The sequence below is a fragment of the Nuphar pumila genome, chromosome 5 (assembly GCF_984573655.1).
Source record: "Nuphar pumila chromosome 5, dmNupPumi1.hap1.1, whole genome shotgun sequence".
Classification (NCBI taxonomy): Eukaryota; Viridiplantae; Streptophyta; class Magnoliopsida; order Nymphaeales; family Nymphaeaceae; genus Nuphar; species Nuphar pumila.
Window position 1 is genome coordinate 119,202,722 of NC_143253.1, and position 14,922 is coordinate 119,217,643.

The 14,922-nt window shown below is 37.6% G+C and overlaps 2 protein-coding genes across 3 annotated transcripts in view; both read right to left on the reverse strand.

The window, feature by feature from the left end:
- The window catches only part of LOC149838355 (uncharacterized), an 85,855-nt gene extending 71,194 nt beyond the window's left edge, over positions 1–14,661 (reverse strand). For both annotated transcript variants that reach the window (XM_090006541.1, XM_090006542.1), the window contains exons 1-3: positions 14,464–14,661; positions 11,642–11,812; positions 10,597–10,741 (exon numbers count right to left, since the gene is read on the reverse strand). In XM_090006541.1, coding sequence (XP_089862667.1) covers positions 10,597–10,741; positions 11,642–11,761 — 265 coding nt within the window. In that variant the 5' untranslated portion in view covers positions 11,762–11,812; positions 14,464–14,661. The remainder of the gene's footprint in view (positions 1–10,596; positions 10,742–11,641; positions 11,813–14,463) is intronic.
- On the reverse strand, positions 6,955–7,743 carry LOC149838356 (uncharacterized). Its single transcript, XM_090006929.1, has 2 exons — positions 7,740–7,743; positions 6,955–7,542 (listed from the first exon to the last, which is right to left on the reverse strand). The coding sequence occupies exons 1-2, from the start codon at positions 7,741–7,743 to the stop codon at positions 7,073–7,075; spliced, it is 474 nt and encodes a 157-aa protein (XP_089863055.1). The 3' UTR covers positions 6,955–7,072.
- Positions 14,662–14,922: the final 261 nt, after the last annotated feature.

Consider the following 14,922-nt stretch of genomic DNA (forward strand, 5'->3'; position numbering starts at 1 on the left):
CTTTTACCCATATTATGCCTAGTCTCTTCTTGAGTAATCTCGGCAATAGCCTCTTCTAAGGGAGGAAACGTGGATCTATGGAGAAGTGAGGATCTAACTTGTTCAAATTCGGGACGAAGCCCAAATAAAAATTGAAACAATCTATCTTGTTCCATTTGTTTTTGTCTTAGTACCACATCCTCCATAGACACCCATTTAGGCTCTAAAAGAGTCAATTCATCCCACAAAGGATTTAGAGCACTATAATAGTCTTGTATGCTCATGTCACCTTGTTTTGTGGTTCTCACTTTTTCTTGCAAAAAATAAGCTCTTGCAAGATCCTTTTGGATAAACATACCCTTCATAAAAAACCAAGCTTCATTTGCCCGGCGGAATTTTGCAATATTTGCACATACCTTAAGTTCAACATTATTCATAAACCATGCTAGGATTTTTGCATGGTTACTCTCCCAATCTTCCATTTGATGATGATAATCTTCAATAGCCTTGAGACGATCATCGCCTTCAAGTGCTTTCTCTTGATCTTCTTCCATCTTTGTGAGCTTAAGTTGGGGTTCCAGAATGGTCCCCATTACATAACCCCAAAGCTTCTTCCCTTTGAGATTATTCTCCATTGCGGATGCCCACATCATGTAATTCCCTTTGAGATTATTCTCCATTGCGGATGCCCACATCATGTAATTTTTCCCATTGAGCTTGAATGATAGATCGATCTTGACTTCCATTGCTACAAAATGGAGGTGAGAGAGAAAAGAAAAAAAGTAGAGAGATACACGATTTTACCTTAGAAGATCGTATGGCTCTGATACCATGTAATGAAATATGCGGAAGAATCCAAGAATGCTAAAGCATTCACTATGTCCCACACGGACAAATGCAACAAGCATAAGAGAGGAAATCCACTAAGGGATATACGAAAGGCCTTATAAAAAGGCTACACACATGAAAAATAATATCACTATTATTGAAGAGGAGCTCTCAAGAGCAATGCCACATACAAGGGGGGTTCCCCCTATTTATAAGAAAAGGAGACCAAAGGGGCTCCCAATAGAGTCGTTGGGAGCCCCCAACGGTCACAATTGTGACCGTTGGGGGCCCCAACGACTCCATTGTGGGGCTTCTTTTCGGTATCCAAAATATATTTTAAAAAATAAAAAAATAAAAATAAAAAACAGCAAAATGAAAGAAATAAAACAAGTACCCCTATTGGGTACTTGTGAAATGACCATAATACCCCTATTGGGTATTATGGTGAATATACATCTATATTTATTTATATATAGATGTATATTATTACATATGTTTTAAGAGAGGCTCCTAACCGTGGTCATCCTAGCTACCAGGGCAAAGGTTTTCTCATTGTCTATTTTGTATTCATGACTAAATCCTTTAGCCACTAGCCTAGCTTTGTATCTTTCTAGTGTTCATTGCTTTTAGTTTTGATTTTGTAAACTCATCTATATCCTATGGCTTTCTTCCCTACAGGTAAGGATTGAATCTCCTAAGTTTTAGCCTCGTTATAGGAAGATGGTTTTATACAAGAGTGAATTGCAATAAGGCAAGCTTTATAATTGGATTCATATGATACGAACCTACTAGGTGTTTTAGATATTCCCATCTAATACTAGTTTGATTTAAGTCTTGACCTTGGGAATATCTCTCTAATGCACATGAAGGATGGTCTTCGATACGACGAGAATAGACTTGCATTTCATTGTGAGGTTCAACTATATCAATGGGAATATCATTCTCATGTGCATCATGAGTGTTATCATTGTCACTCTCATGCACATTTTGAATAGCATCATTATCATTCACATTATCATCAACAATACCATTATCATGCTCCCCAATATTATTATCATGCATTTTAAATAAATCAAACAAGAATAAATATACACAAGGACTTAATTTTTCCAAAGCCATTTTCTTTTTCAAGAAAAGTCACATTTCTTGACACATAAAGTTTGTACTTTTCAATATCATAACACATATATCATTTTTGGTTTTCGGCATAGCCTTAGAAAACACAAAGGATGGTTTTAGCGGAGAATTTATCTTTTTTGTTGGAAAGGACAAAACATTTACAACCAAAGATTCTCAATCTTTTATAATCGGGAGGTATTTTAAATAATTTTTCAATAGGAGAAATATTTTCAAGAATAGTTGAAGGCATTCTATTGATTAAATAGACTCTCGTAAGGGCGGCTTCGGCCCAAAAAATATTGGAACATTTTTTTTATATGAAAAGAGTCCAAGTGGTTTCAATGATGTTCCTACGTTTTCTTTCGGCCAACCTATTTTGTTGTGGGGTATATGGACATGACCTTTGATGTATAATCCCTTGTAGATCAAGGTAATTTTTTAAATCATTAGATAAAAATTCTCCTCCGAAATTGAATCTAAAGATTTTCATAAAAGCTTTAAATTAATTTTTTACATAACTATGAAACTTTTGAAAAGAATCAAATACTTCGGATTTGAGTGTAAGAAACTAAATTCATGTGTGCCTACTATGGTCATACACAAATATAACATAAGATACTTCACCTTTAGATCTAATCGGTGTCGATCTCCATACATCCGAATGTAATTAATCAAATGGTTCTTTAGGAATAAAATGACTCGGTCCAAAAGATTTCATTTTTCCAATTTTAAATATCCTTCATTTCAACAAAATTACAAAATATTTGATTGGATCGTTCAAAATTGTCCATGTAGTAGAGGTCCCCTCTTCTATGGTTGTGTCAAATCGGCTTCTCGAGCTGGAGATCTTGTACCAAGTAACCGCTAGATGAAAAGGATTTAAATTTAGTTTAGATACAACTATAATGTTTGAAACATAAAAATTTTGGTAGTTTTTAGAAGAGTTTTTCAAAGTACCAACACTTTTGATTTTTAAAGATGTTACATTGGCGGTCGGTTAAAAAATAAGAATCATTGGGGTTAATGTGGCATTTGGATAGTACGAACTCATTAGGAGTCATATGGAAAGAAACACTAAAATAAAAAATCCAAGAAGTTTAAACGAGATCCATGCACGTAGAAACAGCCGCACCGAAAAAAAAAATGTTTGACCCTTGAGTAGTGGTTGTAGAGCTATCATAAGTTGAGCAAGATGCATGTCTCCAATACTTTTTGAGCCTTGATCTGTCACCTTTCTCAAATGATAGCCCCATAGAGGCCACTCTTTTCATCTCTTCTGAGTCTTGAATAGCAAGCACCGATTATTAATCTTTGGTAGAGGAGGTTTCTTCAAACTATTTTCTTTCATAGTTAATTCTTCCAATGTTTCGACTATGAAAGGAACGCATCATCTATGAAGGAATGCCGACTTGGTCCCCTCAAACTCGGATCTAAGAACATTTACAAATTGATAGAAGTGTCATGTTTTAACTTGTTTTTTCATGAAGCTCTATATCTAAGGGACAATGTCACCTAGGCTCTAAAAAGGCTAATGTATCCAAAAGGAGTGAAAGAGCATTATAATACTCTTGGGTGCATGTCTCCTTAGGTCATCGTCCTTTATTTTGGAGGTTACATGAATGGCCTATGTCCTTTAAAGTTTAAAGAGTACATATCTTAGAGATATTTTCGAGCATCATTAGCAAAATTGAATTTTGTCAAACTAAAACATTTCTTTATATCAACACTATTGATGAGTCATCCTACGATTTTGGAATGACCCATCCTCCACTATTTTTATTTTTTTTAGTAATCGGCAACTGCTTTAGTCATGCCGTATCCTCGAAGCGCTACTTCCTTTCCATTTTCGTTTTTGGCGAGCACAAACATTGGTTCTTTCCCGAAGCCATCAACCAAACCCCATAGACCCTTTTCACAAATTTTATGTTTCACTATGGATGCCCACATCACATTGTTTGTGTCATTGATTCTCACAGGAATGAAAAAGTTGACTTCTCGATCACCCCCCACAAGTACAAAGGAAGAAAAGAGATAGAGAAAGAAAAAGATAGAAAGAAAGTGAAGTTCTCTTGGACACCACGAGTTCACAATCACACGATTCACAAACTCACGTTCACACGAACAAGCTTCACAATTGATGGCTCTTATACCATGTAATGAAATCAAGAAGCCTCTCCACACACCACATACAAGAGACACAAAGCAAACCCGCAAAGAGGTATAAACACAAAAACCACTTACGGGATAATCAAGAACACTCAAGCATAAAACAACAACAACAACACCTTCATCCCAAACAATTGGGGTCGGCGATATGAACCAAAAAGAAAATCATTTTGGGTCCTCCACATGAATCCTTCTCCTCCAATCATTTCTATCCAATGTCATGTCCTCGGTGAGGTTCAAAGCATTCATATCCTTTCTTATCATCTTCATCCAAGTCTTCTTAGGCCTACCCCGACCTCTTTTAGCTAATATACTTTCCCATTTCTCCATCCTTCTAACCGGAGCATCATTAGGCCTTCGTCGAATATGCCCAAACCATCGTAAACGATTCTCACTCATCTTATTTTCAATGGGTGCAACGCCTACCTTCTTACGTATTTCCTCATTTCGAATCTTATCTTTTAGTGTCTTTCCACACATCCATCGAAGCATACACATCTCAGTTACACTCATTTTTTGAAAATGATGTCTCTTGGCAACCCAACATTATGTACCATATAGTAAAGTGGGTCTAATTGTCGTCCTATAAAACTTCCCCTTCAACCATAATGGCATTCTACGATCGCACAACACTCCAATTGCACTTTTCCATTTCATTCACCCAACCTTAATCCTATGATTTACATCTCCATCAATTTCTCCATTCTTTTGAATGATAGATCCCAAATATTTGAAACAGTCATCCACCGCTATTTCTTGCTCACCAAACTTCACTACACTCTCATCACTACTTCGTTGCTTACTAAACTGACATTCCATATATTATGTCTTACTCTTACTCAACGTAAAACCTCTTGCTTCCAAAGTCTGTCTCCATAATTCTAACTTAGCATTAACCCCAGCTCTAGACTCATCAATCAAAACAATATCATCCAAACAACATACACCACGGCACATTTTCTTGAATTGATCTCGTAAGTTCATCTAACACTATAGCAAAAAGGAAAGGGCTTAATGCAGACCCAACCGTTATAGGAAAAGTGTTTGTGACCCCTCCACAAGTGCGGACATTGGTTACTACTCCTTCGTACATATCTTTAATTATATTAATGTACTTTAGAGAGATACCTTTCTTCATCATTGTCCACCAGAGAACATCCATAGGTACTCTATCGTATGCCTTCTCCAAATCAATAAAAACCATATGCAAATCTTTGTTCCCCTCTCTATATCTCTCAATAAGTTGTCTAAGAAGATGTATAGCTTCCATAGTTGATCTTCCAGGCATAAAACCAAATTGATTCTCCGATATCATGACAACCTTCCTCAACCTAGACTCAATCACCCTCTCCCAAAGTTTCATAGTATGACTCATGAGTTTTATACCACGATAGTTTGTGCAATCTTGTATATCACCCTTATTCTTATAGAGAGGCACCAAAGTACTCTTCCTCCACTCATTAGGCATCTTATTTGTTCGCCAAATCAAGTTAAAAAGATTTGTCAACCATTCTAAACCTTTCTCTCCCAAGCATTTCCAAGCCTCGATAGGTATACCATCTGGGCCAACTGCCCTTCTTGATTTCATTTTCTTCAAAGCCTCTGCAATTTCTTTCTTTTGAATCTTGCGCATGAAGTCACGATTTATCTCATGAAAAGGAATGGAGAAGTCTCCAAGATCTTGAGCATGACTATCATTAAATAGCTTATCAAAATAATCTTTCCATCTCTCCTTAATCTCCTCATCTTTGACTAAAACCCTTTGCGTTTCATCTTTGATACATCTAACCATACCCAAATCCTTCGATTTCCTATCTCTCATCTTTGCAAGCTTATACATATCCTTTTTGCCCTCCTTGGTATCCAACTTGTCATAGACCTCCTTATGTACCTTATCCCTCGCGTTTCGAACTATTTTTTTAGCTTCCTTCTTTGCTACCATATACTTCTCCAAATTCTCATTATCACGACTCTTACTGAGATTTCTAATACACTTTATTTTAACCTTAATAGTTAATTTGACATCTTCGTTCTACCATGATGTATCCTTACCTAGCAGTGCACCGCCTTTAGACTCACCCAAAACCTTCTTCGCCACCTTTCGCATGCAACCCGCTATCTTAATCCACATTGATTCTGCATCCTCATCGAGACACCAATTAGCTTCCTTAGCTACCTGTTCTACAAACATTCCTTGTTTAGCTCCTTCCAGTGCCCACCACTTAATTCTAGGATCTATCCTATGTCTATCCCTTTTGTGGCATTTTTGAATTTTAAAATCTAAAATTAAAACTCTATGTTGTGTAGCTACACTTTCTCCCAGTATAACGTTACAATCGATGCAACAACCCCAATCTCTCTTTCTGAGTAGGAAAAAATCTATCTGACTCTTATTAACCCCACTTTTAAATGTTACTAGGTGAGACTCCCTCTTCCTAAACCACGTGTTGGCTAAGATCAAATCATAGGACAAACCAAAATCTAAAATCCTTTCTCCACTTTCGTTTCTTTCTCCTATACCATAGCCTCCATAGATACTCTCAAATGCATCCCTACCAGTGTTATTAAAAACGCGCCTCAAGGCACAAAAAGCGCGCCTCGCCTCAAGGCGAGGGCCTTTGTGCCTTGAGGCGCAGGCATGAAACGTAAAAGCATACAAGGCGTACGCCTCATACGCTTTGAGGCATACGCTTCGAGACGAGGCGCGCCTCACAGTGAGGCATGCACGCCTCATGTTGTTGGCCACTGGCCACTACTGCTAATGCTAAGAGTTGCACACAAAAAGCACCCAAATCATCATATTGCTAACAAAACATCAGGTCTCTCCCAAGATGGGAGTGCCATTATACACCCAAAACATAGAAGAATAGAAATCATCCACCGGTCCCGAACTCCCAGAAGCTAAAAAAAACCATAATAAAATGTGTCCATCTCTACAGGAAGACACCGGCTTTGGAAGGAAGGAAAGAAGGGTGTTTGATTACCGCACGAAGGCAAGGCAAGTAGCCACGGCGAAAAGGGTAGCCCATCTGAGGCCGTCGATGAGGGAAGACGTGAAATTCTGTTGATTGGGTGAAGGAGCAGAAGGAGCAGGACCACTGGGCAACCCGCTAGGAGATCTGGTAGAAGGAACAGGAGGAGATCCAGCAGAAGGAAGAGTAGGAGATGCAGCAGAAGGAGAAGGAGATCTGGCGGAAGGAAGAGGAGGTGATGCAGCTGGAGGAGGAGATCCAGCAGCAGCAGGAGCGGGCGAGGCAAGGAATTTAGCCGGTGGAGGTGAGGAGGCGGTGACCGCGACGACGTTGATGACGACCTTCTGCCCGAAGGTGCAGTGTTGGCCGACACTGCAGAGGAAGTAATGCTCTCTTGTAGAGTTGAGAGTCACGGTCGTCGGGCTGGTTATGAAGTTGTCGATGGGTCTCACGAACGTGCACGCGTCGAATTCCCTCTCTCTCACAGTGATTCACTCTCTCGGTTGCAGAAAGGGTTATGTGGCTTCGACGATTCCGACCCGGACAAGCCTTTCCTGTGTTACACTTCCTCCAGGATTTGTGATGTTTGTTTGTTTTTAACGAAACGGGGTTCGGTAGGAGGGAAGGGGCAAAGGTTGTTTTGTTGCTCTCCTGCTCGTCCTTAATCATTGGTACCCATGTCCCTCAGCGTTTTGAAGTTACCAAGTGATCCTTCTCAAAAATAAAAGATAAGACAGTAAAATACTACTACAAATACTCGGGATGGACCTGCGGTTGGAAATGGGTCCCGTTCTGATTGGATCTTGAACTTAGTTCTCCATGATTTCACTGTTCGGTTCCCTTAATCACCAAAAGTTTTCTTTGTTGTTGTTGATATTTAAGGAAGAAACCATTGGTTCAGGTCGAAGACGTCTGAAATGATACTGGCTAAGTGGATTTGGATTCTGATGGTGAAAAGCTCGTACCAAATGTGATTTTTTTACATGTAATGAGATTCTGTAACAAAAGTCAAAAAGTATAATTGCATCTGATTATAATCAGATATGGTTTTAGCTAACTGAATAAAACTAAATGGAGTGATAAAATCAGATCCTTAAGTATTTTCTCCTGGGGACCAAGTAGACACCCCTTTCTTCAAAGTTATTAAGGGCATTATTATGGGTTCAATGTTTACAAAACTCAGTAGCTGTATAAATCGCTTATAATTCAAATTGCCTTTTGTCTATCCGAATTTTCTTTTTCAATATAACGAGTTATTGAACTATGCACCACTTCTTTCGGAAAAAAAAAAGAACAAACCACATTTGCCTCTTATAAGGAAAATTGCACAATAATGACATGTTCGTGTCCTTTTGGGTGTATCCATGTGACATAAGATCTTGTGTGTTCTATTTGAGTAAACAGGACTGTCAATTGCTTCTTAATGAAGTGATCGCCTTACAAGGTGATAAACTCTCCTTACTTTTTTCCGACAAAGAAAGTTGGGGTTAGGGAGACCCCTACCAGTTAAAACAACCATACCATTTAGATTTGAACTTGCACTGTCCCAAATAACTGCAAATGGGGAATGTTTGGCTAGAGTGACATGGATAGTTCGGTTCCGGAATTGTATCTTCATAAGAATTAGATTCTTCTTTTCCAAAAGTGAAGTAAAAAGGAGGTGCTAATGAAATCCCAAATCCCCACCTGAAAAAGGCTGGTGCTTCTTGTGGGTGCCTCAAAGACTATTCTTTTATATCCAGCACAACATGAAAACCAATTTAGATGGTTGTGGCCATTTTACCATTTTGGATATTTTTTCCATATTTATTTGAGATTTTTTATTTTTTGTTGGTTGTTGCTTCATCAATAAAGCATTTTTTATTTATTTATAATTTTAGATAATTTTCAGAGTTTTTTTAAGTTTTAAAAAAAAAATTGTGGCTTACGCTTTGCGCCTCGAGGCTTACGCCTCGCCTCAGATTTTGGTAGAGCGCCTCGCTACGCCTCAACAGTTTTCACAACATTGATCCCTACTAATGCCTACATGTCCATTAAGGTCTCCGCCGATGAAAATCTTTTCTCCATGAGATATCCCTTGTACTACTCCGTCTAAATCTTCCCAAAATTGACGCTTAATGGAATCGTCTAAACCGACTTGAGGTGCATAAACACTAATAAAATTAATAATATCCGTACCTACTATTAATCTAATAAGTATAATCATATCCCCCTTCCTACAGACCTCAACTACATTATCTATAGACTCATGACTAATAACAATCCCAACTCCATTCTTATTCCTATGTATTCCTGAATACCAAATCTTATATCCCCAAGGTTGTATCACTTTTGCTTTCTCACCTACCCATTTGGTCTCTTGTAAACATAAAATATCATTTTTTCTCCTACACATAACATCTATTAACTCTACCAACTTACCAGTTAAAGACCCTATGTTCCAAGTGGCTAACCTAATTGTATGGTCTTGAACTATCTTTTTCACCCTCACCCGTCCAACAAAGTGTGGGAACCCTTGCCTATTTTACCCCACCCTCGGGCGCCGGTTTGACGCATCGCTTCTGTGCAATGTCCTAGCTACCCTTGCCCACTTATCACTGCCTCCGGGCCTATAGAGTACAGAGTGTTGCTTAGTAGGGAATGCCCCAACGAAATTCGCATATTGGTTCATATTCATAGGGTGTGACTAAGTTTTTACGCTGGCTGTCACTGGCCTACCGCAACCCTCCTCCGTTATCCAGGCTTGGGACAAACAGTGTATAACTAAACAGTTATGCACAGGATAAAAAAACACGGCCTAAAAATGTATTATTTATTGATGATCAAATGCACACAAAAATGCATAGATTACCAAGGGCCATAGCCCCATATATTTATATTTATACAAAAAACTAGTTGTTGAGGAGCTCCCAACAGCTAGATTCCTAACTGTTGGGGAGCCCCCAACAGTCATATTGTCAAGGACAAAAGTGCCCTTGACAATACCAACTAAATACAAAAAAAACAAAAAAGAAACACAGAAATAAGAAAATAAAAAAACAAAGAAACATGAGATAACAGTTCTGCCCCTAATGGCAGAACCTATTACAAGGTCAAATGACCAAAATAACCCTAAAGGGTATTATCTATTACAAACCCCTAAAATACATACATACATATATATAAGAGAACACATTCTAGCAACCCTCACATCAATTGTGCCTCCTTAGAGATGCCAATTATCTGGGGATCTATATAAAAGATTTACCAAAAAATTGCAGAGCCAGAAAGAAAATCACAGTGATATTTTCAAGAATAACCTCCCAAACAGTTATAGAATGCAAAGGTAGATCTAACTAACATTATGACAATTTATTCATAGAGTACTACTGAAACTGGGAAAAAATTGTCAATGAACTAAATGCCCTAAAACAGGAAGAATGCACAACGGATTCACAAAAGACCACCACAACAAAGCATTCTGACCTAAACAACAAGATGATGCATCTCTAAGATATACAGGCGACAATAGCAAGAAATTGTACACACTTACCACTGGGCACCTGCTTCCTTCTCTCATTGGATCTATTATTTCTAGATTGAAAAGCTATGTTGCCTCTTGGTATTTGGGCAGAACCACGATTTGTTAAATCATCTGGATATTCTCTCTTCAATCTCTGTCGCCGTTCTTCACGCTCCTGAGACAGATGAACTTTAAGTTAGTAAATAAGCAACAGCATGATGGCACCACATTGCAGAAAATTTTCATAATCTAATAGAACATGAAGCTCTTTAATGATTGACATATAATATACAAAACACAGAGAATAAAATAATGAATGATAAATTGTTTGTACAGAACAGCCATGAGATGTGTTTTGACAAAAGCAACCTGGTTTAACGGCCAGCAATAAAATAAGCTAATACATCAAAATGCTACGTTTGACATTAAAAAGGAGAGTTAGTTAGTCCACTGACACAAAAGGTTTAAGCCTTGATATATTGAATAAAAAAATTAAAAAAATACCAAGGAGTAGAGTAAAAAGTAAAAACAAAGAAAACTGATTATTTTCTTAGAAAGGACACTGTGAAACCTACCCAAATTATTTTCCAGAATACAATGATTTGGACTCAGGTATAATTATAATAACAATTTTCACGTCAATCTTAATGATTTATCATTTCACTTTTTTTATCAAGAGTGGAAAGCAACCCACTATATAACATGCTAAAACTTGGAAATCTTATTGTCCTTGTAAATTGCCCACACAAGAGAGCCACATATTAGATGTGAAAACACCAGTGAGGATGAACAAAATGCATACATGATTACTTATACATTACAGTTAATATGATCAACAGTAGCATGTAAAATAACCGACATGGCCATTAGTTAAACTGAGTTTGGAAAGTACTCCACAGCGTTACTAGCATATGGATACTGTCACTGTTGCAACATTAAAATTTTAAATACTCTAAATGTTGTAACTGTTGAATATAAAAAGTTCAATAAATTTTCAGGCATAAAATTGAATAGGTTTTTGAAAATACAAGAAATGCAAAAAAGTCTCAAGAACACTAAGGGTGAATCACATTACCCTGCGCAAAGTCTCCACTGCTGTTTCTGCATGTTCCCCATAGATTTCATCTTGCACATGAACTTCTAGAGTTTGCTCTTCTTCGTCATCTTCAGGTAAAGGTGAAGCATTCAAGTCCATTAACGAATCCAATCATTCAATGGCCACAGTTTAACAGTTCATTTCTCCAAACTGCCACATGAATTTGCCACTCTAGTAAGATATCATCATATAACTGCTTGCTTTTAAAATGACCATTAAAAATGATTGAGAAGGCATTGATACTGACAAATATCAAATGACTCTTGTAACCAAGAAAGAAAATAGTATTGAATCATAAACAAACTTTTTCCAATTTAAAAAAAAAAAGGTCATATGCCCAAGCAGAAAAATGGGCACATCCACAAATGAACTTTTATCTAAGATGCATCAAAGTCTAAAGTTCAGTATAGTGAAAAGAACACTACAACTTTGGTTTTCCAATAGTTTTGGAACCAATACTAAATCAAGAGGAGAGGGAAACAGAAAAGTAGCATTGATAGATATCAAATTGCCAGACAAGTTTTGGAACCAATACTAAATCAAGTAGCAAGAGGCATGTATTCTACCTTCTGAGATCCTAAAGAATCATATTTTTGGATCGTAACAAAACAAAATTCCCGGGAAGAGAATCGCTTTGTTAAAAACATGATGTCTTAAACATGAACTTTCTCCAAAGATACAGTTTACAATTGAATAATCCAAGGCAAGCTCAAACATATTTTAGCATAAAGGCCATTCAGCAAACAATTGCTCAAGATTAAGAATAAAGTCCCTAATAAAACCCAAAATTCAGCCAAATAAAAAATGGAAGCAGTAAACAACACACTGCAATCTTAAAGAAGAGATCAGAATATGACAATTTTTGGACATGCAGCATTAGCTTCCAAAATCCAAGTTGTTCTTCACTGTCAAATGTCTATCATCTAAAGCTCATAAACCAGAGAAACCTCGGATCCCCATCTTATGTCCACACAGCATGTTGGCACCCATTTCCTTGGGAGCCATGACCGAGAACGCTTAAAGCAATGTCTTTCATAGAAGCAAGGCCTAAATCAAGAGTGGTATGAAAGGATCCAACAATTCCACAAATGTTACTATGGTTAAATGTGCAATGTCCCTCACAAAAACAAGGTAGGCGAAGATCCTAAATAAAGAGTGATATGAATGGATCCATCAATTTCACAAATGTTGCTATAGTGAAATGTGAATGAATGCCATGGAATTTCATTTCAAAAAATTGCAACATGTGCACCTTATTCATTGCACTGGCTTCATTGAGAGCAACTATGGAGAAAAGTTTAGGTAATCTCATCATATAAACAAGGTCAACAAGATTGTTAAATCAACAGTGGGATGAAAGCAGCGAAAACATTACAAACATGTTAAACTTTGGTATATAACCAATAATGATTACCAAAGAATGCACACACAGAATACATGCATAAGCACAAATACATGTCCTACAGAAATACATGCATAATGGCACATGCATCCAACACACTGACCGAACTATTGGCAACGTCAGTCTACTGGTCTATATACTAGCATTCAATGAAATACTCCAAAAAACTTTCTATGGGAAAATTTATTGAAAGAGTTAAAGAAAATTGCAAACTCTGGCTTATGCTTAAGTACGAAAACGATATCAGTCACATCCATGAATCAAGGAAGATGTATATGCGAGACAGACCTAGATAAACCAAAAAGACCCATTTGACAAACCTAAAAAGTTAAAATTAAACATCAATCAACCAGAATAGATGCCACAGAAACAAGACTATGCGTGAACCAAGGCTCGTTAAGGATCAAAAAGGGAAAAAATTAACACCAACACAGATAACATATATTATTCATCCGGTTGTCTTGTTCTTTGTTTTGCTCCGGTTAAAAACTGGAACCCGTTCAAAACAACATCATCATGGATCGTTGATAGATGAAAATGAAAGTTAGACTTAGGCTTCATAAACAGGAAAACAGTCTCAAGGCTGTCATGCACATACACAGCCCTGTAGACACCCCATAGGACAGAACCAGTAGAAAGAAAGAATGTAATGGAAGAATAACAGGGAGAGTGGGGGGGAGGAGGAGGAAAGTCAATTTCAGGTAGCAAAATCAAATAAACGATTGTAGGCAAGCCCAAGGCGCAAAGAAAAGTGAACGGAAACAAAGATCAATCTAGCACTAATGTGTTCCGAAATTAACAGGTCAAACCCCATTTGTGCAACTAGTTGAAATAAAGATTGATGTATACACAAACCCATGTCACAAAAAAAAAAAAAAAATGAAACAAAAGCAACTAAAAGACTCAGCAGACCAATTTCAGGCACCAACTTCCATAGAAATCCTAAAACAACCCCAGTAAGAATAGATACATAGACACAAAAGAAACAACCTATCACTCGATTGCATTAAATTAGTTGGTATAAAGTACACGAATATCAATTCTAAATTGCGTGTCAAACCACGGATACCCAATTGCACGAAACTCATCGGATACGAATTGAATACACTTCAAGAAACCGTGACTATCACAGACAAAACATCACCCATTGACGCTGGCACGTATACGAAACACCCCCATGAAAAACAACACTCTGTTCCCAAGTTTCACGAAAACCAAGCATTTTAACCATGGCATCGATTACAGCGGATTGGATGGTCACAGAAAACATGAGTCAAGAAGATTTCAATCAGATCATGTGTATTCCTTTGCTGAACTCGATAAAGCGATTGGGGTGAAGAAGACGCAGAAAAATACAAAAGATACGGGAGATCCATGATGGAGAGAGAGAGAAACGCACCTCTTAGGGCACAAATTCCACGCCTTCGTTCAATCTCGACAGAGCAAATAAGCGAAAAGATGGACGAAGGAGCGATGTCTCCCGGAGAGAGAGAGAGAGACCCTTAGGGCAGAAGGGGTGGGTAGAGAGAGAGAGTCTGCCGGTCGGAGGGTCGGTGAAGGCTTTTATGAGAAATGGAAAAAATCCCCCTCGCGTCCTTGCGGAAGGGGATTCTTGGGTTCTATGATTTCTTGGAATTTATGATTTCTTGAGATCCCGGTAAATAAGGAGAGTTGTGACGGTACGCGCACCAGTCTCGTTCTGGAGAAAAACTCGAAAAATTATCGGTTTAAAAATTTTTAAAAACTAATATAACGTATATATATAAATATATGAATATATTAAACATATAAATCATACCAAAATATTGCAAATAACTTTTTCCCGTCATGTTAATATCAAGTTTAAATCTTATTAGAA